The 25,412-nt window shown below is 27.6% G+C and overlaps 1 protein-coding gene and 1 long non-coding RNA gene across 4 annotated transcripts in view; one reads left to right on the plus strand and one right to left on the minus strand.

Annotated features, from left to right (window-relative positions):
• The window catches only part of LOC106683282 (phospholipase A1), a 77,064-nt gene extending 52,759 nt beyond the window's left edge, over positions 1 to 24,305 (plus strand). For all 3 annotated transcript variants that reach the window (XM_014424649.2, XM_067044929.1, XM_014424650.3), the window contains exons 2-7: positions 8,865 to 9,009; positions 13,155 to 13,294; positions 14,801 to 15,046; positions 17,724 to 17,903; positions 18,713 to 18,884; positions 21,456 to 24,305. In XM_014424649.2, the coding sequence (XP_014280135.1) occupies positions 8,865 to 9,009; positions 13,155 to 13,294; positions 14,801 to 15,046; positions 17,724 to 17,903; positions 18,713 to 18,884; positions 21,456 to 21,585 (1,013 nt within the window). In that variant the 3' untranslated portion in view covers positions 21,586 to 24,305. The remainder of the gene's footprint in view (positions 1 to 8,864; positions 9,010 to 13,154; positions 13,295 to 14,800; positions 15,047 to 17,723; positions 17,904 to 18,712; positions 18,885 to 21,455) is intronic.
• On the minus strand, positions 20,155 to 21,565 carry LOC136795179 (uncharacterized). Its single transcript, XR_010842748.1, has 2 exons — positions 21,441 to 21,565; positions 20,155 to 20,517 (listed from the first exon to the last, which is right to left on the minus strand). It is a non-coding gene; the product is annotated as an uncharacterized lncRNA (long non-coding RNA).
• Positions 24,306 to 25,412: the final 1,107 nt, after the last annotated feature.

Consider the following 25,412-nt stretch of genomic DNA (forward strand, 5'->3'; position numbering starts at 1 on the left):
ATCCCTAATCTTGCCAGGAAAATAGATATACGGTGTTAAAGTTTCACAAAATACGTACTTTACGCGCGGGCATTTGACCGGTATTATTGGTGTTTTAAACATCAGAACTATTCCTACAAACAATCAAGAACTCTAGAACTCTTATGGATACTACTAGAACTAAAAAAAAAATGGAAATTTTTCAAGGAGGGGGGCCAACTTCACAGAGGTCATAAACCTTTTTATTCGAAACAATCCAATCATATAGATGATTCTCTGAGTTCATAACCACAGCTTTAAATTACTAAACATAGTTAACCAATTTTAAGTTTAGTTCTAGGTAATAGATTTCACGGATAAGTTGTTTAACCAAGCGTACTTACTCTCTGGTTAGTCGTGTGCCTTTTCGAGTAAGTAATCTAAGTCATTTGTTCAATTATATTGCATATTAGAAGAAATTGCCTATTATTGGAATTATCCAATGATGTTTAATAATAGACATAAGACTCGTCAAAGAGGTTTACAAGGATGATGCCTTTCTCTATTACGACCATTATGACCCATCATCAAGCTCATCTTCCAAACCCAAACGATCTTTTGTGATCATCAAGTTGACTGACGATAAAATGACCATCTGACAATACATATATCGATGTGTTTTAGTGTTATGGAATGTGTGATGTCTATATGATGTAATGCAAAGGATCGAGGAAACTTCTTCTTGCGACTTATATTAAATTCAGGTCAGACTATAAACCTGTTATTCTTACTTCGAAGAACCGATTCAGTTGATCTAATTGAATGATAAGGACAATATTTTTTTCTTTAAATTGTATTTATAAATTAACTAACTACTAATCTTTCAGTAGATATGTAAGAAATTTTGCTTTTTAAAAAGCTATATCTATATCTACTGGACGTAAATAGCTCTTTTAGGGTTAATATTTCAGCAAATCTATTTCTTTAAATAATGTTCTCTTAGATTTTCTAGTGTTGTTGGTAGTTTTTAAGATATAGAGCTCCGAGTGAAAAAGTAGTGATTTTTTAATGTTTTGAAACAGCCGCCATTTTTAAATCCCCCTACCTATACTTGGCAGAATCATCAATTTTGGCTAGTAATTATACATAGTTTTTATTGAAGTAGTCAAAAATTGGGGTGAGATAACTGCCTTTATTTTAGCATACAAATCAATCCATGTTAGAACATTTGTACAATACATATATTCGCATAATATAACAATATATTTTTTTTGTTTCTAAATATAAATACTGCAAATACTAAATACAAACATTTTAATTCTTTTTTTTTTTTTTTATCAATTTAACAATTTTATTTCATTAACTTGACAATTTTATTCTCCCTATCTCACTCTCATAGACCTCCCCTTTCCAGTGATCCACTATCCACTTTCGATCTGTTAAACAAATTACCAAATTTATCATTAGACAGCAATGTGAAATCAAACCAAAGACCTAATAGTCATCGCAGTAGATCAGAAAATAATATGAGAATAAATAAAAAATAGAGATATAATAGTAATAATAAATACATTTTTGACCGCACAGCCCACCATCTCTTTTTTTATATACTTATTATTATACATTTTTGTTTATTTCTTTTTGTAATTTTTCACTTATGTATACATAACTTTTATTCCCACCTTTGTTTATTTTATTGTATATTCTTATCTTACATTGTCAACATATTTTAAGTTGCTTTGTATATTTTTCAGCCCTGATGAAACCTTGGCAAAGGTGTTCTTTTTGTTCCTCCCGACCATACCCTTCATATTCAGATTTATTGTTATGAGAATATTGGGTCAATCTCAAGCAAACTGCCACATTTTTTCTCATTTCTCAATCGCAAATTTTTCTCATTCCACATTAATAAAATTCCGAAAATCACCTTTTTTTTTACTTCCACGTCTTCTCAAGAGAACAACCCGAGACATGTTGACATCGATGTCACGGCCAGACGAGTATCATGTTTGGGTCGGATCGCAGTAAATACGTGTCATGGATGCTAGGCATCCGCGAAGCCGAGTATTTTGCAACTTCTCGAGTTCCTTGACCCAGCTGATGCCGCTGCCTAGGCAACCGCGAAATGTCAGTCGGAAAAAGGTTCAGTGATAAATGTAAATTTATTTTCCAGTTAAACTAATATTAAAACAATTAAATTAAAAAATGTTGTTGGAATCGTATCATACCCACAACCAAATTATTTTAAAAATCCAAATTTGAATCCTTTCAATTTAAATGCCATTGAGAAAATTGAGGGCCAAGGTCTGGTTCTTGGCCTGTGGTCACTTCAAGAAACCTGTGGTCAGCATTACTCTGAGGTAGCCTTTTTTTCCCTGAATAACAATGGATTTTATAAATTATTATTTTTTTTTTCTTCTATTAAAATATCGTTGCTTAAGTTTTTTTTTTTTTAAATTTATTTATTGATGTTTACAACTGTACATAAATACATCAAGTAAATTTGAGGAAATCATAATGGTATGGTACAAGCATGTAGAGAAACTATCCCTTGGTAGTACTCTACAAACATTTTTACAATATGAGGTCTCGAGGCCATCATCTTTTCAGACGCCTCGGAGGATTATACGGAATAAAAGAGGAAGCAAGATTAGAAAGTAATGAATTTGAGTGGTTAGGGAGTTTGTAATGGAAGGATTAATATCTGGTTCGGGCTAGATCGGTTACAAATGGAATATTTGTCATCCTCTTTGTGGATGATTTTATTTATAACAAAGTAGAGAGCATTTAGGATTTTACGAAGGATTTTGGATTGTAAGTTGCTTAAGTTAAAAAAAAAATGCCAATTATAATCAACGTTTCATTCACGCCATTTTCCAATTTTGGGAGCTTTTTAAATATTTCTCTATTAAACTATCTTAAGTCTGTTCTTCCCGTTTTAAGCAAATATTTCAAAAGTGATATAGGACCATCGCTACCTGGGGGTTTTAATGGGGCGGGCTTGGGCGGGAAGGATGGCCTTTTTTTATTTTTAGTTACCATCTCCGCTTGTGAGATTTTGATATGTCGTACATCGAACAACCTACTCCATATAATTGTTTAAATATCTCCAAGCCAGAAAAAGTTGTATTAAGTTTTTTATTTATTTATTTTTAGCTTTTATATTTGTTTTAACTTATTTTATATGTTTTTAATTAATTAATATTTTAACTTATGTCTACATTTTTATTAATCAATAACTTCTTTTTTTTTTTCTTGTGTCCGTACAGTTTTAACATTTAATTTAGTCTGAGATTATTGAATATTGAAGATAATAAAAGATTGTTCTAGTAGGAAATTTTGACTGCTACGAATTATTTCTGGGCGGGGTATAACATCCTTTCAATTCCGATGTTAAAAAGCAAGATTTAAAAGCTCCTAGCTCCCTGGGTGAAAGGACTAAGAAGAAAATCTGGTTCTTGCCCAATAGGCTTTTAGTTCATTAGTTAATTTTTCATTAATATTCTTATCAATGATTGTTTTAAATCCCAATCAAATAGTCTTGTATTTTGATAACAGAGGTCGAAATTTCGGTGTGACAATAATTGACTTTCTAATCACATATTCTTATTATATACCTTGTTGAATCATGAATTAAAAAACCTTAGTAATAATAATAATTTTATATATATGTATATAGGCTACTACTTCTAGTCTGTCATTTTTCATTTGTTTCTAGCTAAATAATACATAAATAGAAAATAATTACAATTTTAAAACACATAATTATTTAACCATTATTAATATTTTTAAATATGGCATTATTGAAAATATTCAGCTGAGTAAAAACTGAAATGAGGAACGTGTGTCTGAAATACCCCGTAATACTGGCAACAATGTTTATGCGCACGTGACATCAGAAATTTTACGGACGTATTATATTTGCCTCGGGTTAGATAATTCCGAAGGCTCACATACGACTATTGTCCTCTCATCCATTCATAATTTCAATTTTCACTTCAAGTTATGTAAGCTGGCAATGAAATTTCAACGTATCTATGAAGAATGTACGTGGGCTTACAAGCTTTCGGCAAATGATTAAAGCTTTATGTTATAATGAAACCATTGAAAACAAAAGTAGAAGATGGATTCTATTGGAAGAAGTTGGTTGAACGTATGAAGTAGATTGTAGGAAGATTAGCCCGGGTACGATCAATAAAGGTATGAAAATAATAAAAGAAAACTATTTATTGCTAACTAACGTTTCGCCCCACTTTACAGGGCTTCGTCAGGGCTAAATCAAAAACAAGAAATAAACATTGTAAGAATCCACAAAACATTAAGATAAATATACAGAGGAAATACGAAAATAAGTAAAAAAAAATAATTTTTTATTTTTATATATTATATTTTATATATATATATATATATATTATACTTCACAGTAATGTTAAGTACATGAAAACTAACTTTATGAAAAATGCAATTAAATGTTATCTCTTTTAGGAAAATTAATTGATAAGTTGCAATTTCCCTTAAAGAAAAAACCTTTAATTACATTTTTCATAAGTGAAAATGTACTTTGCACTACTGTGAATTAGGCAATCAATGTATGGTTTAATTAGCTATATATAATCAAACAATAACAATAATAATAAGGAAGAATACATATGGTTAGACTAGAAGATAGTTACTAATAGATACAGCTAGGTGTTATAGAATAGAAGATAGAAAAAAGAAAAAAAATAGATTAGAAAAAACTAGTTTCTAGTCCTCCTTTATGTATTCTTCCTTAAATTATTATTTTTATGTACATATTTTATAAACAAAATAAAAAATTGTATATATGTATATATAGTTGACCGTAAAAATTGATATATAAGAAGATAGTCAGGGTTGCGGTCAAAAGAGAAACAAAAATAGTTTACAACTATTTATTTTCCGACGTTTTATTTTATTTTATTTATTTATTCATTTTTATTTTATTTTATTTTATTTTGTATCTTTTTAGCCCTGATGAAGCCCTGCAAAGTGGGGTGAAACGTCGGAAAATAAATAGTTGTAAACTATTTTTGTTTTTCTTTTGACCGCAACCCTGACTATCTTCTTATATATCAATTTTTACGGCCAACTATATATACATATATACAATTTTTTATTTTGTTTATAAAATATGTATATAAAAATAATAATTTAAGGAAGAATACATAAAAGAGGACTAGAAACTAGTTTTTTCTAATCCATTTTCTATTCTATCACACCTAGCTGTATCTATTAGTAACTATCTTCTAGTCCACCCATATGTATTCTTCCTTTAATTTTTATTGTTATTGTTTGATTATATATAGCTAATTAAACCATACATTGATAGCCTAATTCACAGTAGTGCAAAGTACATTTTCACTAACCTTATGAAAAATGCAATTAAAGGTTTTTTCTTTAAGGAAAATTGCAACTTATCAATTAATTTTCCTAAAAGAGATAACATTTAATTGCATTTTTCATGAAGTTAGTTTTCATGTACTTAACATTTTTGTGAAGTAATCCATCAATATATTGTTCTAATTTAAAAAAAAAAAATGTTGCCTATAGTTATTTTTTTTTTAATTTTATTAATTATGTTAACATAATATTAAAAAATATTAATTATTAATATTATTATTAATCAAAATAGTTTTTATCTCAATACTGAATTATTATCCAATTAGATTAAGAATAAGAGTTGTAAAACGTTATTTTTTTCTTTAATGTTGTTTTCATTTTTCTCACGATCTCCCGGTTAACAATCAACAAAGAATTTCGAAATTTTTAGCTCCTAACTAACTTAAAGTTTTATCAGTGTTTCATAATTAAGGATATTGTGTCAATTTAGGTCCACTAGATAAGCCCCCTATATTGTGTATACGGGTGTCGGGTTGCAAGCAATATTTTATCATCTATCAGAGAAATAATTTCTGCGGTGATAACTTCAACCGCAAATCGCGTGCATTCGTTTCAATAATAATTTATAAAATAATAGAAATGTTTTGGAATCGTTTAAAGGTAAAAACGGAATCGTTCTACTTTCTCTCTCTTGCTAAATCGTTAGTATAAAACTCTTCCAAATTAACTTTCTTATAAAAAAATACTGTGAAGAGACCTTTGTTGATTCAAGACCTGAAGAAATATTTTATCATAAATAGATTTAGTCAGGAAAAAGTTCAGAGATGTATTTTATTCATTATTATTTTTACAAACCTCTTTTTTTATTCTAACTTACCCCCCCCCCCTAAAAAAATTAAAAATTGTCTTTGTTATATTATTAAATAGTAAGGAGTTTTGGGATTCGGTGAGTAATTAACATCTACTCCTTTACATCGATGGTTTATTTCAAAGTGTTACTAAGTAAATTTCCACTAACTTTATAGTACAAGAACCGGGAAGAAAAAAAGGCAGTTATTTCACCCCAATATTTTATTACTTTAATAAAAACTATGTATAATTACTAGTCAAAACTGATGAGTCTGCAAGCATAGCTAGGGAGAATAAAAAATGGCGGCTGTTTCAAAGCAATAAAAAAACTAATTTTTCATTCGGAGCTCTATATCTTAAAAACTACCAACAACACAAGAAAATCTAAGAGAACATTATTTAAAGGAGAGTAAATTTTCTGCAATATTAGCCCTAAAAGAGCTATTTACGTCCGATAGTTAGATATAGCTTTTTAAAAAGCAAAATTTCTTAAAAATCTTCTGAAACATTAGTAGTTAGCTAATTTATTTTGAGAAATCTATATCTCAGGAGCTATGAGACGTACAGATGTCTATTAGCAATCAAATTAAAGCTAGTTTAATGGACTATAAATAAGTTAATTACTTTTACCAGTGTAGGAATAGTAGCTTTCATGATATTTACTAAAATAAATTGATTTATAGTTGTTTGGACAATAAGTTTGATTTATGAAAAACATTATTTCAGAAGTCTGTCTGCACTCAAATTAAAGCTAGTTAAATTTACTATAAAATAGTTAATAACGTTTACCTTTGTAGGACTAGTAGTTTTTATAATATTTGACAAAATATACTCACAAAATGGTAATTTCTAGTTGTTCAATTTAATAATTTTAAAAAAATATATATATCTCTAGACACATAAGACGCACATATGTCTGCCAGCACTCAAAATACCCCCTTCGTAGGGGTAGTAGTTTTAATGATATAAACATACGAATATAAATTTTGCAAATGAAAATTTGTCCGAACAACTATAAATCAATTTATTTTAGCAAATTTCATGTAAACTATTACTCCTACAAAGATAAACATCATAAAATACTTTATAGCTCATTAAACTAGCTTTAATTTGAGTGCTAATAGACTTTTGTACGTCGAATGGTGTTTGAGATATAAATTTTTCAAAATAAATTCACTAATTACTGATCTTTGAGTACGTCCCATACAATATTTTTATGAAATGTTGCTTTTTAAAAAGCTATCTCGAAAACTTTTTAACGTAAACAACTCTATTAGGGCTAATATTTTAGCAAATTTTCTCTTCTTTAAATGAAGTTCTCTTAGGTTTTCTTGTGTTGTTCTTGCTTTTTGAGATATAGAGCTCCGAATGAAAAATTAGTTTTTTTTTATCGCTTTGAAACAGCCGCCATTTTTTATTCCCCCTATCTATACTTGGCAGACTCATGAATTTTGACTAGTAATCATACATAGTTTTCATTAAAGTAATAAAAAATTGAGATAACTGCCTTTTTTCTCCTCTTGGGCTCTTGTACTATTGGGACAAAGATTGATAGTACCGTGTAGCAAGCAAGAGGACCCACTTCGTCCTTTCCCACTACTCAGGTAAGTACATAGCCCCTGGTAATGTTTCAACTATTACTCTAATAACAAGTTTTCGAGCACACTCTTGTTCAATATCAGGTTCCCTTCGAATAAATGGTAATGGTGTACCTTAGCCGATAAACTGCCACTGCGTTTCAACACCCATCAATGATGTAAAAGTTTCTCGAATTTCGAAAACCCCCATTTATTTCGGCTTATTATGGAGCTGCTCATATATCGAGAGAATTCTATGCAAAAACCAACTCACAAAACGTTTTGGTTGAAACAGGAGGGTCGAAAAAGTATAGATTTCTTGTTTCATCACTCTTTTTGTTATTATTTGTAATACTTGATTGAGCAGTTTCCTTTTAGTGAAGTTGGTACACCTCCTTGATCTGCGATCCATTTCGTTTTTTCTCGCGTGAAGCCAATTGGAACAGTTACTCGGGAAGAATTCTTTGGGAAGCTACTACGTAAGAGTTGCATGGCTACGGTTAGATAACCATCTGGTTCCTTCATTGTCAAGGTTACGCCCCCGTAGTGAAGTTATTCCCTTATAAATAAGAGACATACATAAATATATTTAATACTTAAAAAATGTATTCAGTTAAAAATAAAGTAAAGAGCAATTTACAACAAATAATTTCAGTAAGAAGCGTTTTGGAAAAAAAAAGAGAGTAGGCAGCAAATAGTTCAAAATAAACTTATTGAAATAAATTGAAGAAATATATCATGTTCCTATAAACCCTTGATTACTAGGAATCAAATATCACATGAAGGATGGTGTAGGAAGGAAGGGGTATAGTGAGATCAGAATGAGGTATTCTTCTTTCCCGAGAATGGATATAGGATTGAATATATTGATATATTAGTTGTTATAAGGAAACTTATCTAATTTAAAATTAAAATAAAATATCCGTACCGAACTGTATAAAAAAATCATTTATGATTATATGCTGGAAGTATATAATCTATATTAGCGATTATAAATGTTATGTATTTCATACATAATACAATATATTTCTTGGTATATCAATTTCTTATTTCATTTTTGTTTTAATAAAACAAGAGATTTTATACTATTTAATAATTTCCTCCTTTTCTTTTTTTAAGGTATCTATGGAGACGGGATAATGGAGGCCCTGACACTGGGTAATGGTACGACGGTAATGAAGAGAGAGGACTGCATCTGGAGGAGAGGAGAAAATCGAGATCCATGTCCGGACCCTGATGTCAAGTATTACTTTTATGGACAAGGGTAAGTGATGACATAACTACCACAAACCCATAACATAATATTTTTAATATCACAAAAACTCATGTTTATTATTCATCTTATACCTGATCATATTTAATATGGAATCTATATATTTGATCCAATTATCTAGGTAAGCAGTATGTCTGTAAGAATTTATGTATAACAATATGTTAATGATTGATCATGAATATTATTTGAGAAGTATAATAAGTAAAACATATTTATTAGTGCCAATGTTTCATAAAAGCTAAGAACAAAAAACAAGATAATCATAATGAATAAAAGGAAGTACAGAAGACAAGAAGATTACAGATAATACTGTAGTAGAATTAAAAGGAAATGCATAGTGTAAGTATTATAAAAAGATAAAAATCTGTATGGGAATATATTAATATTAAAATAATGAAACAGGAAAGAAAAAGAAAATAATATACATAATGATGTAATGAAAGTCGGCCATGGATATTATGTGAGAAGATGATTGGAGGAGCGGTCATTGAAGGACACAAATAAATAAAAACTTCTTTGTGTTCTTCATTAACTAAACACCTAACCATCTTCTCTTCATAGAAAATAATATACCTTCTAATAAAATTACATAAATTATATTATTTCACTTACATATTTAATTAATTTTATATATATCATTTTTCTAACTTTTTCAGAACTGTAATTATCATTTTGTTCATATATTTATTTACTGGATTTTCATATATATATATTATTTGACTTATTTTCCCTGTTTCATAATTTTAATATTACTATATTCTCTTAACACTATACATTTTTTTCAAACTCTACTAATGTATCTATATGTTCTGTTATCTTCTTATTTTCCAGTTTTTCTGTTCTTCCTTTAATTCATTATATTTGCTATCTTGTTTTTTGTTCAAAGCCCTGAAATTGATGAATGGAATTAAATGGAAATCAGCATGTATTTCTAGATTAAAATTATTTATTTTTATTATGAACCTTAAGTTTAAATAATTTTGAGAATAAATTTATTATTTTGTCACTATGAACACTGGCTTCAGTAGTCAACTACAGATTTTTTCATAAATTTCAACTGGCCTATATCTTATTTTATAATTGGAGATGTTTGTCGGGGGGTGTGGTCAGCAAAGAACAACATAAATAAACAAAACCATATTTATTTTATGTTGTTCTTTGCTGACCGCACCCCCCGACAAACTTCTCCAATTATTAATCTACGGTCAACTATCTACACCTCATCTTATTTTATAATTTTGTTTTCCCTAAAATCAATGCATAAAAATTGTAACTGGTTGTTTTAGGACATAATTTCTTGGTCTAAAAGTTTTCCTATAAGCATTAATCACCATTATGCTTTTTTTTTTTTGATCCATCTGTAACAATTATGAAATAGATTAGAAGTAAAAACATAATTCAATCAAAATAATTACCTTTTGTTACCATGGGGATTGAAAAATGGTGTATAAAAACTTATCTTTGTATTGAGAAAATTTTCCTTATTGGGTCTGGATTGAATATCTGGATGTGAGGGGCCTCCAAAAGATTAGTCATCCCTCACAATAAGTTTTTAGTAAAATGTAATTGCTGTAACATTGGATTTTAATTAATTGAAATTACTTTGGCATAACTAGTAATTGTAATTGTGTACTACGATTACAATTATTCATCAAGTAGATTTACAAATTTCAATTGCTTTTTATTTTATTTCTGCAATTTCAAATTTCATTAGTAAGTAAATTATTATAATTTCAATTCATTTTTGCTAAACACTGTTCCATGTCATAATAATAGTTTAAGTAAATCACAACAGAGAGCAGCACTAACCAATACTGTTGTACTTTGAAATTAGTTTTTCAAACTGATGATAGGTAGCAGCACTCCTGGGATAGGCGCTACAATAGTTTTAGTAACTGTTCATAGATAGCAGCACTATCCAATCAATAGCGACTCGAACTATTGGTTCTTGTTAGTCTCTACAATCCTAATACTAAACAAAATTTTGAACTCTGCATTGCCCCTTACTGGAAACGCATTCTCACAGTAGGAAAAACATATTTTGGTAGTGTATTTATTTATTTATTAATTTTTATGTATTTTAAAACAATTTGGACAATGGAGTCTTATAATAGATGGATATTTTAGTATACTAGGTTGAAATTAAAGTACCATAAAAGATTAAAAAATCTTTTAAAATTTAGTAGAACAATGTGGTAACATATATTCTATTTTAATTACACATTACTACTCATTACAGTTTATTACACATTACTGTGTTGGCTAGTAATGTTTTTGCTGTTCATCTTTAACTTCCTTGTTTTATGTTAGTTTGTTAATGTGGATGTCTTTTTATACCTCCACCTTCATTATGCATATATATATTTTATTAAAGCCATGTCACTTTTAAACTCTTAATCTCTTTTTACCTATGCTTTTTATTTATTATAGGCCTGACGAAGTGTGGGTCGAAACGTTGGGAATTAATAAATAGTTGAAAACAATTTTTGTATTGCTTGTCTGCAACCCTTATCTTCTTTAAATTCACATAGGGTCAATCATTAAATGAGGTCTTAATTTATGTTCAATATCTTTCCTATTTACTTTTTTTATAAATAAGTTTTCTTTAACTTTCCTATTTATTGTAATTTTTTCTTAATACAAAATCTTGCTTGACATCATCAAAACTTCATTCATGGTTGTAATTGTCATATTTTTTGTGGTTACACAGGGCTGTATGGTTTCTATTGTTTATCATGTAGCTTTTATGTTGTTTTATACTTTTTTTTATAATAAGTCACCAACATCATACATATAAGTTCACCTATATAATATCCCCCCTGAAGAGGAAGACTCATTATCCTCGAAATGTCTAAGAATAGAATAAGTATACATTGTATTTTTAAACATACTTTATAACCATCAGGAAATTATAATTTTTAAGACATATTAATTATATTGCATTATGATGCGAAACAGTATATTATTAAAAAAAAGTCCACAAGATTAGAAAAACAAATGATAAGTGTATATTTGTATATATTTTCAAATTAGAAATTACAACTTTACTAACAATAAGAAATGAATTTATAGTAAAATTAAATTAAATATGTGAGGCGATAAGCAATGCTTTGGTAAATACTGTAGTGCAATAAATTGGAACATCTAAGTCTTATGAGAAAGAATGGCTATGATAGGATCATATAGAAAGTTACTAATTTTATATTATATTTAATTAAAGATTTTAAATCATAAAAAATTATTATTAGACCGCAGTTCTGAGATGCAAATTTAGAAAATAAAACAAAAATATTAGCACAACAGGACAGAAAAACAAAAATTGTATCATTCATTAACATAAATCTCCAGTGATAAATACTTTTAAAAAAATAAACTTTTTAATATATTTATATTTTAATTTTCTTTAAATAAAAAAACCTACATTTTGGATTCCACCTCCATGGGTTTGTTTATTTTCTATAAATTTAATAATGCAACAACAAATCATGAATATAATTATACACTAATTTTTAAATTATCTTTGATTTAAAAATTCATATATATTAATTTGAAACAACAAATTTTATTATAACCAATATTTTTGTTTGCTCCCTATGCCTTTTATCCTTATAGTTTTATTTCATATTTTTCATTTCAAAATGTTTCTTAAATAAATAACAACTAACAGTTCAAATATCATTGTCACACTGCATTCAAAGATATTGAACATCGTAGTAATCCTTGTTCTTTTTTTATATTAACCTAAACCTTCCACATGTTTATCAACCATTGCTCTCTCTGAATAAATATTGAAATTTATGTCTAATTTTATTTAGGATTGAAGTAAATAATAAGATAATCTGTAAAATAATTTAGCAGTAATACAATTTGAGTAAATATAAAATATATTGAGATGGATCAGGTCAAATGTTAAAACCTTTTAGACCTGTTAAAAGAAAAAGCAAGATCTTTTTATTTATTTTTCCTAATTTAGAGAGGGGCCCTGAAGGAACACCATTTAGTTCGACATTCATACTGGTTTTGTGATTTTTCAGAAATAGTTTGTGTTACTTTATACATTAATTACATGTTCATATTTGTAATTAGCTTTTCTATTAATTATCAGCTATTAATTTACCCATTTTCTTTTTCTTCAGAAACCTCGCTGAAGAGGTTAAGGGTGATGCCCTCAGCTGGGTGAGAGAGAGCCAGCATGATCCTACTAAGGACACAGTTGTCCTGGTTCATGGATACGCTGGAATATCTGACGAGCTGCCAATGGGAGTGCTGAGGGATGGTAAGTCAACATCTAATCTTATCAACACAAACTTTGTTATAATTTATTTTTAATGTAATTTAATTTAAGTCCATAATTTTAAGTACTGTGATGGTTTGACTCAAATATATAAAATTCTCCGGAGTTTCTATTGCACTAATATAACGATTATATTATTAAAAATTAAATAAGATTAATCTTTTTCAGATGTTCTCATGAAAAGCCCTATCCCTACGATAATATATGTCATGAACTACTTTATAGAACATTAAACTAGCTTTAATTTGAATTTTGGTAGACATCTGTACGTTTAATGGTCTCTGAAATATAGTTTTTCATAGTTCAAACATTTTTCCAAATACCTAGAAATCAACATTTTAGGAACATATTTTGGCAAATATCATGAAAACTACTACACCTTCAAAAATAAATGTCATAAATTAGCTTTGATATGAGTAATATCAAGCATCTGTATGTCTAATGGTTCCAGAGATACAGTTTATCATATACCAAAAGTTTTATATAAACGACTAGAAATCAACATCTTGTAAATTTATTTTGTCAAGTATAATGAAATTGACTTCTCCCACAAAGATAAATGTCATAAAATAATTTATAGCTCATTAAAATAGCTTTAATTTGAGTGATAATAAACTTCTTTACGTCAAATGGTTCCTGAGATATACATTTACCAATATAAATTCATTAACTACTGATTTTTCAGTACATTTTTTTTTTTAAATGAAAAGATTGTTTCTCGGGAATTACTATTGGATGTAAATATCTTTTAGGGCTCATATTTACTCTTCTTTAAATGATATATTAGGTTCCTATGGCTGCAGGTAGTTTCAAAGATATCAAGCACCAAATGATAAATTAATTTTTTTTAATGTTTTGCAACAGCTGCCTTTTTTATTTCCCCTAACTATACTTGGCACTCATCAATTTTGACTTGTAAGTATAGATATTTTTTGTTAAAATAATAAAAAATTGGGGTGAAGTAACTGACTTTTTTCTCCTCTTGGGCTCTTGAACTATATAGGCATGACATGAGTAGGCATAAGGGAGATAGCTCCCTCCTCATGTTCTAGTAAACTAAACTATTATACTAGAAGGTCGCTCATCCAAATCATTGACAGCCTTTGTTGAGTTCAGGAATGTCGTTTGTTTGTCCTCCATTGTATAAAGTAATTGAAATGTCCATATGATTTGCATGAAACTAGTTGTAAGCCATATGAATGTTATATGTTACAGTTGGAGTGCATAGAACTTTGTTAAGGGTCTTGTTTGAAACTTCGGGTTGTGCATTCACTATCAGTCTTAAAATGTGTTTCTTTTTAGCAGATCTATAAATTTGGCAAGAGTAAGTCTATAGATAATTATAAACATTAGGTTTCTGTCTGAGGTGCAATTTAGAATGTCTGTGTAGTATAAAATATAATATTTTACCCTACATTTAATAAAAAAAAAAAAAATTATTAATAAACATTAAGCATTGATTTTCTTCAAACATATCTTATTTTGCAGCCTACTTGAGGAATGGTTCCTTCAACGTGTACACCGTGGATTGGAGCCCACTCTCGAGAGTGCCTTGCTATGCAGCATCAGTTCACAACATGAAGCCTGTGTCTCGCTGTGTCGCCGCTTTTCTAACTTTCCTTAGAGATGCAGGTGTCGAAACTTCAAGGACTACCTGCGTCGGGCATAGTCTTGGTGCTCATATCTGCGGGATTGCTTCTAATTATCTTTTCTTCAGAATGCACCGAATCATTGGTAACAAAGTTCTTCATGATCAATATATGATAATTGTTAGTTAAAATCAAATGATTAATAGTAAAGGTTTTAGAAAAATGAAAATTTACTATAAACCTTCTCTGTGGCATCTTGATCAAATTCATATAAATTTTTAGATGATTTTCCATTAAATAGATGAGTTGAGGAACTCTATAAGTCAATTTTTAAGGATATTAATGTTAATGTTTTCTATTCTGTTGAGGCATATATTTTTTGGGAGCACAGTCCCCTAAGTCAGTGACTCTTGAGATCCCCTTCTCATTGAGGCCCTGCCTCAAACTCGGAATTCAGGTTGAAAATTTGTTTGTAAATTGAATTAGTGTTAGAGAAGTGACATGGGGATTCTCAAATTTTTTTCTTCCACCCCTGCCATTTTTTCATCTTTTATCACATTTTTAAGTACCTTCAACACTTATACTGATGAATATTGAACATCAGATTGTATTTGATAAATATTTTTCAAGGGTAATATAATGCAAACAGGTTAACTTTAAAATAAAAAAATAAAAATCAAGCCCTAAAATATTTTATTTGGAAATAAGTTACAGATTTTTCTATCAAAAGTTAATATATCCACTTCTGGAAACCAAAGGTTTTTTTTTTTTTTTTTTAAATTAAAAATCAAAAATTTATTCATTTTATTTCGAATTTTAATATCTACCCTTTCAAAATGCTGTTACAAATCAACAATTTAACTTATTTACATGTGATGCCCCCAATAACTATTTTAAAATAATAACTTTCCAAAAGTGGACGTATTAACTTCTCAATTATGAAACATTCAAAAAAATAAAACACGAGAAAGAAATTTAACAGTTTGATTAATTTCAATATTGTAATTAATTTCTTCAGTTAATTTGATTAATTTAAACATTCTATTAAATTTCTTCAGTAAATTTGAATAATTTAAACATTCTATTAAATTTCTTCAGTAAATTTGAATAATTTTAAAATTCTTTTGAATTTTTCAGTTAATTTTATAATTTAAAAATTCAATTCAGTTTTTAAAAATGTCTTCAGTTAAGTATTAATGAAATAACATAATGTACTGCAGGTTAGTCAAATTTTGATTATCAATCTTTTTTTACTTATTTATTGGTACTTATTTTATTATTTATCTTAATTATTATTATCTTTCCTTTCAAAGTTGATTGATTTGGAAAACTAATGAGTCAAACAAATTTAAATTGAAATACCATAATGACTTTCTATGGCTAATATGATAATAATGACTGTGTTATCATTTTCTTAATTATAAAATATTCAGGGTCAAATTATAACTATTAGTCTTTTAGGTTGATTTGAACCACTAAAATTTGGTTTGATCTGTTTTTTTATTGCTTTCCAAAGATTTGATTTCTCTAATCACCGATGAAATTTATCATGACAGAACCACATCCTCCTAACTCGTATCTGATCTCATTTACAATAAATTCAAAATTATTCTTTAAGTTTTAAAAAATGGTGCCATCAACTTCATAAAGATGAAAAAACAAAGGAATGCACTGTTTCATTTCTAAAACATTTTTATATTTTATTTATTTTTCAGTGTTCTCTCACAAGTTGTATTTTTTCAGTAAAAGTTGTAAATTAAAATAATAAAATATTTTCTGTAAGAACATTTAATGCACAGTGTATGGATCGTGAAGCTGTATTAATGTTTTTTATTAAATATGATACATTAATAAATGTTTTATAAGATGACAGATAAATGATTTTGTTTTTACTTTTACGTCTAACATAAAATATTATTAGATGTTTATAATATTTCTTTAGAATCTGTATATATGTATATGTATATATAAAACATTGTTTGATCCTTATCTTAAAAATTATTATTTAAAGTTTTATAATTATTTGTTTTATTATGTTTTTAAAAAATCCATAAAAATGGCTTAATTGTTATGTTTTATTCATAATTATTTAACAAAATATAATAATTTTTATTTTATTATTATTGGAAGATACTTTATGATTTTAGATTTATTAAAGAATTTATTTTTGGTTACTTTTATTCTTTTTCTCTTTTTTACATCTGATGCTTCTAATATTAATTTAATACTTGTAGCATATAAACATTAATTGCTCTATATGTATCTTCAATTCAGCCATTCTCGAGGACAATCTTCAATATAAATTTACACCTCACATCCAATTTTAAAAACTTTTTGCAGGCTATTCTGCCCAGATCATTAATTTCAGTCCAAATCACCCAATTTTATCCCTTTTCCATTAAATTTTAAGACTTTTAATTACTGATTAAAAATGAACTTAAAACTATTATCACTTGCTTATCATATAATATTCATTTAAACATTGTACCTATGTTTTTTTTTGTTTTTTCAATTATTATTGTGTCTTTTTTTTTCCAATTTATTATTATTAGAGAATACCTTATTTTATTGTTTCATTATTTTTATTTTTAAATTCCTTTATTTTACTCTTAGGTACTAATGCTCTTTTTCATTTCCTGTTATATCATTCTAAAGGGACTTGCCCCAGAATTAATAAAGAGTATTATAATTATTATTAAAACAATCTTTTGAATCATAAGATTAATATTATTATTATATATTTTTATTTATGTTAAATTACATGAATACTTTTGAAGTAGAATACTATTCAATATAATTCCATATATAATTAATGCCAACAGGAATTGACCCTGCTAGACCTTTGATCCGCAGCCAGCTCCAAGGGCGCCTGGACGCTGGTGATGCTAAGGTGGTTCAAGTGATCCATACCAGTTCAACGTTTGGCGATGCTAGAAGGAGTGGCCATGTTGATTTTTGTGTTAATGGCGCGAGGACACAACCTTTTTGCGCAAATGCTACAAGTTAGTTACACATTATTTTAAATTCAATATAAACTTAACAATGTTATTTTTTATAATTTAATCGTTCTAACATTCAATATTGTATTTATTTATTTATTTATTTTTTGGGTGAGATTAAGTAGAAATTTTTCTAATTGCGGATCTTGAAATTTTTTTTTTTTCTTTCTAAGCCCTATGGGTGTGTGGAGTTGATATGATGGGAAAAATGGGTTGAGGGTAGCCTCTTTTTCTGCATTGGTGACACATTTGAATAGGCGGCTGTATAGGGGAGGAAATTAGATCTTTTGGAAAAGTATAGTCTGTATTTTGTGTCGATCTTGAAATTTTTTTTCTAAGCCCATTGGTGCATGGGTTGCTATCAGGGGTTGTTGGGCAAACGGGTTGGGGGGACCTCTTTTACTGCTTTGGTCATGCATTCAAAGAGGGGGAGGCTAAGGAATTGAATATTTTTGAAGAGAGTAATATTCTGTATCATTCTAATGGTGACGGGGCTCACCAGGCTGATCTTGAAATTTATGTTTGATCTACTATATGAATTTAAATATAAATATCATGAATGGAAGTGAATGTGTTTAAGATTTTTATTTAACTTTAAGTTGAATTTTTTTTTTATATTTATTATTTTGTTATTATTTAATTCATTTACATGGTGTGAATGCACTCTATTATCAGTTTTATATTATAAAAAAGGTTAACTGTGAATGTAAAAATCTATTGTTCCATATTAATATTATTACAAAAAGAAAAATCAGAATAATTCTAATTATTTTTTGACAGTATAGATCAAAATTGGAATATTTTTGTTTTAGATGAGTCCCTCTGCTCACATATTAGGAGCGTCTGTTGGCTGGCTGAGAGTTTGGACGGAGCGAGGGCCAGGATAGGTTCCCCATGTCTGCGGAGGTGTTTGACCGGGTCTATCAGGCCTTCTTGGGATCGCAGAGGTCTCCCTGTACCTCTCGGCCATCAAACCCCTGATTGGTAAGTGAACAAAATGAAACTAATTAGAAGTAGGACTAACTTCTTGTCAGTGTAATATTAGGATATAATAATTTCAAGTCACAAAATAAATTTTTACACATTAAAATAGCTGTGGGAATATGGGAAATAGTTTTTGAGTTCCAAATATATAAGTGGTAGGGAACCAATGTGAAAAAGTTTTACAATAATTTCAACATATGAATTATTACAAAATAACACCAAATTCTGTATTTATATGTCCCATTACTTAGTGTGACCTCTGTTGCTCTTAATTTGTGAGGTAGATAGTTCAAAAGAGCTTCCATTTTTATGTGAATACCAAAAATTAAATTGTTATTAATTTTACATTCATTAATATCATAGGACAAAAATGTTGAGTTTTAGATGCACTCCTCTTTAAAGATTTTTTAAAATAATTAAGGATTTTAACTAATCAATGTTGTAGCAATAGTTTGTTCATGTTAGAATAGTAGAGACATTGAGATCTAAAGAGTACCAACCTCTCCAGCTTTTGAGAAAATCGTTCAGAAGATTTTATTGAAATTTTTCTGAAACTGCTTTAGACTCTTTTTGTAAACAAATCCTTACATTTCAATTAGCACTTTCGTCGCAGATGGCACTGACAGCGTGGATCAAGCTACTTGATGAAATCTGTCACTGCCAATTTGAGAACCAAGACATATTGGTCATTGGACATATCTATTAAACTAGTTATATATTCTAAATGGTTTTGAAACTAATAAAATTCTTTATAAAACCAATCGATGGCGTGACATACAATGTTTTGACATTTCTAATACAATTTATACCAAAGATTGTTATCATTTAAATTCTTTCTCTTGTTCTTCTATTTCTGTATATATTGTATGAATCATAGATTTTTAAGGAATTTCATTTCTAATACCATCCAAATCCTGTTCTAGTAGAATTGTAATTTTACAATTCCTTATTTACAATCTTTATATTTATGGATATTATTTATAGACTTTATAAAACCGCTGTACTAATTCTGTACTTATTTATGCTTTTATTTTTTTTATTTATATATTTTTTAAATATTTTATTCATTTAAAAATTACATCCAATATGGTCTGACCAGATGACAACATCTATCGATCGGTGCCAAATTAACGGTAAATATTATAGTTAAGAATATTAGAGCATTTTGGAGGCTATACAATTTTTAAGCTAGATAAGTACAATATGAATTTACCTCAAGTGATACAACTAATAATTTAATTAACAACTGCTAAAATGAAAATAAAGTAAAAAACAAAAATAAAATAATATTTATTAAAAAAATAAAATAAAATAAAATAAAAAATAATAAAAATAACTGAAAGGATTTTGAAGTGAATAATCATCATCATAATAATTTTATCCCCATTACTGCTTGCGCAGTGTGGGGTTACAATTTGCAGAGTCTGGACCAGATATCACAGTCTTGGACCATCTCCCTTCTCCTACTCCAGCCCATATCCCGCCTCCTTACCACTCTCCTCCCAGGAAATGCTTGGTCTTCCTCTTGGCCTTCTTTCCTCCACACGAAACTCATTTGTCTTCCTGGTAGCTCTTTCCTGGTCCATCCGAAGAAGGAGTCCGAGCCACCTTAGCTTTGAAGTGAATAATAAAGCTGAAAATTAACAATTAATGAATTAATATAATAATGAGAATAAAGCAAGATGATACAGAATATGATAAAAATAAAGATCAAATAATATCTATTATTAAGCACACACATACATTGCTAATTCTAATTGTAATATAATAAATAAATTATGTGGAGTTAAGAAAAAATACAGGCAGATATGGTCATTTGGTGAATTAATAATATTATGAATCATAGAAGTAAGAAAGTACCCAGTTAAATATTTCTTTTTTAGTTTTTTTTGTGGTTGATTTATTTTTTAGTTCTTCTGGTATGCGATTGAACAGGTATGGTACCGTATAGCTTAGGGTATGTTTACCATATTGTTATAGGGTGGTTTGATAAATTTAATTTTTTTTCTAAAATTTTTTAGATATATTATTTCTTTAAATTTTTTAGATATATTATTTCTTTAATTTTTTTAGATATATTATTTCTTTAATTTTTTTAGATATATTATTTGATTAGTATTACTCTCGTAAATTAATTTTTTTTAAGTTATTAATACCAGAAATTTATTTGTTTTTGTTTAAAGACTTAACGGTTACTTTATTACGATTTGTTAATTTTTGTATTCTGTATTAATTATTTTAATCTTTTATCTGTAACTCTAAGATGTTAAAGCTCATCAAATAGTTTTGTAGTATTATGCTAAAGAAAAACGTTCCAGAACATATAAAGAATTTATTGTTATTAATAGAAGAAGTTTTTCGGCAACATTTTTCTAATGAAAAATACAACAAAAAATATTTTATACATTTTTTTTCTGGTTTTAGTAATAAACACACAGAAAAATAGCTATAATAATTTATTTTAAATTTAAGAATATAATATTATGAGCTGAGGTTGTTCCTATTGATTGATATGATAATTTTAAATCTACTATTTTTTTTATGGCTCTTTACTACCTTTGAAAATTTCAGGATTGAGGGACTGTTTTGTGTAAATACTGATGAAGCTCCTTACTGTCCCACCGAAGAGCATCCAATAGGAAACCCTCTCTGCTGTGTACCTCCGAAATCACCGATTTCCAGTAATCTCATCGATAAATAAAACAGAAATAATTTTATAATTTATTTATATTATTCATTCAAAATTTATGAAGGCTGTTACCAAAGTAATAAGAACAATTGAAAAATTGTTAGATCATCGAATTAAATTAAAGAATTGATGATGTCTATTATAATGTAATTCAAGAATTAAGAAATATGAGATTATAATTTGTTAACCTTTAAATTATTCAATGCATTTAAATGTAATAATTTCAATCAAGAGTTATTGTACAGATGTTCGCTGCATTCTGTATAAGCGAAGGGTAGAATTCCAGTGGTTGATTTTACTTTCCTTGTGTTGATTATATATCAGTGTGCTAGTGCTTCCAATATTTCAAATGGTTAGACATCTTGAAGGGCCTATTTTAAAAAAAACAGTTGCAAAGTTTTTTTGTTTATAAAATCAAGGGTTGTTAGGAATGTATAACAAAGAATTAGAAAAACATATAACAAATACAAAGAACAAGATAGAAAAAATCAAAATAGAACATAAAATAAAATGTAAACAATGTAACGATAAATATTATAATGGATAAAAGTCACAAAACTTGTAAAATATAATAAAAAAAAAAACAGAGTGAACAAAAAAAATTCCAAAAATATCAACACATCAACTCTTGCTAAATATACAACAGTGAAAAACCACAATTTTGATTTTTATTAAACAGAAATAATAGACAAAGCTGATAACAATAAAACAAGAAAAATTAATCCAGTCGCTGCAAATAAGTTTAAATCAGCATTCTTTGCACATAGCCGAACAAGGTTAATTCTTTTTTATGTACATATTCTATTAGCGGTTTCTATCCTGTCTCTTCTCTCATTCTTTTATTTCTCAATTGATTAAATCCACTTATCGACTTTAAATAACTCATAAAGGAATAACTAATATTGATTAAATTCATAAACTTAAAACTCAGAAAAAATCAAAAACAACTTTTGAACCACTGAATGAATGAAGCCCTGCAATCTTTCCCTAGCAAGACAACTATGATTATCAATGGTAACTTTTTAATATTGTAAATCAGCCTTACTAACTATCATTTAATTTATTAATAATTTTATTTAGTAATCTTAATATTATATAATGTTACATTTAATTCTGCATTAAAAGACTTAATATTTAAGTGGAGATTAAAAAAAAAAATTATAGTTATGTATATATTTGTCACTATCAAATAAATCTTTCTTTCCCTTTCTGAAAAAAAATTAAAAAAAAAATTATTATGAGATGTTTATAAACATAGTTCAACATGTATACATGGTGTACTATGTATACATAGCAACATGGTGTATATATAGTACACCATTTTTTAAACATTCTAAATTACAGGATATGAAAATTCATTTTTTGTATTATTCAAGACTAAAAATATTTTTATTTTTTAATAGAAAAGTTTTTATGTATTAATAAAAGGAATATCGTCTTGGCCACGGTCAAAAAGCAACTCAAGTAATACAAAAACTATTTAGTAAGAGACAACAATTTTTCCCAACTTTGCAAGACTTGTTAAGTGTTTTATCTTAAGTTGAAAAATTAGTTAAATTGAACAACATTAAAAAATTAGCTAAAATTTGACAACAGTAATTACTTATCTTATTTTTGAAGCATTCACTTATAGCAGGTATTGATGTGTACATGTCACAATCTCTTAAAGAAGACGATAACACCAAAAAAACTTCCCAACCCTGCCACTAAATCCTGAATGAGCGATGGGGTTATGTTACCTTTAAAACATTTATTTAGAATAAGAAGAGACTTAAGCTAAAAAATTATTTAAATTGAGCAACATTAGAAATGTTGCAAAAATTTGGAGCCAACTAAAGTGGCTAAAATTGGAAAATGACGTAAACACTGTTTACAATATTTTTAGTTTTTTGTATTTTTTTTTTTAGCCCTGCATAGTGGTGCAAAACAAGGCTCCTAATCAATAGGTTTTTTAGTTATTGAATTACTTTTTGACCACACCCATCTTCTTTTTATTAATTACACATAGTCAATCAATGATCTTTGAATAAGTTATTACAAATTATTATAAAGAGTAGAAGTTATTACCTGTAATTGACTAGTTTGAGAAGAATCTATTTACATACTTGAAGTTTTTTAGTTTAAACATAACATGTATTTTTTGTATAAAGCTTTTGTATATTATGAGGTGATCATAGTGAATATTTAAGTAAGTAAATAAAAATAATGATTCATGTAAAAAAAAAAAAAAAAATTTATCTTTTAGTAATAAGAAATTTCGTACCTGCCTAAAAAAAAATTATTTTAATTATATATATTTTTGTAAAATATTTACTGAATTGTTCATTACTTGGTAAATTGTGTGCTATTTTTTTAAATATTTGAGTTATGATATTAAATGTGTATTATTTAAAATGTTTGATATTGAAAATCGTTAAATGAATAACCTAAGGTGTATTTTATGTATATGTTTATTAAATATAAGTTGGCCTATGTGTCTGTGGTCAATGAATGTCACATATGTAAGGTTAATAAAGAAACTAAAATAGTACACTGAAATAATTGGTTATAATTTGAAAATAAATAAAGTTTGTGAGGTCTTATATTGTGTAGTAATCAACAAAAATCTCTCATTAGTTGATAAGCCTATTATTTAAAGTATATGATCAAGGTGTTTTTAATCTCAAATCTTTGCTTTTTGGTTTAATTTTAATCAGTAAACATTAATAAAAATTTTTTTTTTCTGTTGTCTTTATGGGCCTTAAAAAGTTTTACCATGAACCAGCCTATTTATTTAACTATGTTTATTTTCATTTATTCTATTTTTATCAACAGTTATCTATTGCTAATCTATTTTAAATCAGTATTCTGTAAGTTTTCATAATAAAACCAATTTTCAGCATAGTGAATTAAATCAAAATTAAATTCTTATATTGTTTGTAACTTCTAATAGATCTTTTAGACAAGATAAAGGACACTCTTAAAATGGTAAATTATTTTACCATAATTTTTTACACATAATACTCTCTAAATGACAATGTTTAATTTTTTTACTTTTCACTATTTCACATTTTAACTCGTCAGTTTATTATGTTAGAAAGAGCATAAAGGAATTTACAATTAATCGAACACACTAGTCAATAACTAAATAATAACACACATAAATAAGTAAAATTGAAAACTTAAGTACAATTTAAATTTTGATCAATAAATAGAAAAGAATAACCACAAATTGGGAGTTTAAAATATTAGTCTTCAAAAGATAGAATTGTTCATCTTCATTTATAACTTGCTCTTATGGAATGTCCTCAAAAAGCATGTTAAAAAACTAATTTATAATTCAATAGTTAAGTTTAAATTAAAATATTATTTTACTTGAATTTTGTATACATCCTAAGGAACAATACAACATACACCCATAGAATGGTAAAATCATTTCATCATAAAATGTGTCAAATAAATGGTGTTTTCAATTTTGCTATATTACACTTTATCTCCTTAGTTAAAAATTGCATAAAAGAACGTTCAATTAGTCAAACATACTAGCTAATGGCAATAAAAAATAAATGAAAGTGAAAAAATATAATTTTAGCTTCTATCAATAAAAAACAAAGAATGATGATAAATTGGGAATTTAGATTATTAAAAACAATAGTTTAAGAAGTTGCCAAAAGGTCGCAGCACAAATCAAGAAAGGTAGAAAATAATATTGGAAGATTATTGATTGACCTTGTGTATAGATGAATGGAATATGGTCTGGGTGTTGCAGGACTTCGTCAGGGTTAAAAAAGGTACAAACACTATAGTTACAAAAAGGAAAAAAAGATGATAAGGGGAATAGCAACATATATATAAAACAG

This window comes from Halyomorpha halys, unplaced genomic scaffold, assembly GCF_000696795.3.
Source record: "Halyomorpha halys isolate HHAL.00 unplaced genomic scaffold, Hhal_1.1 Scaffold475.1, whole genome shotgun sequence".
NCBI lineage: Eukaryota > Metazoa > Arthropoda > Insecta > Hemiptera > Pentatomidae > Halyomorpha > Halyomorpha halys.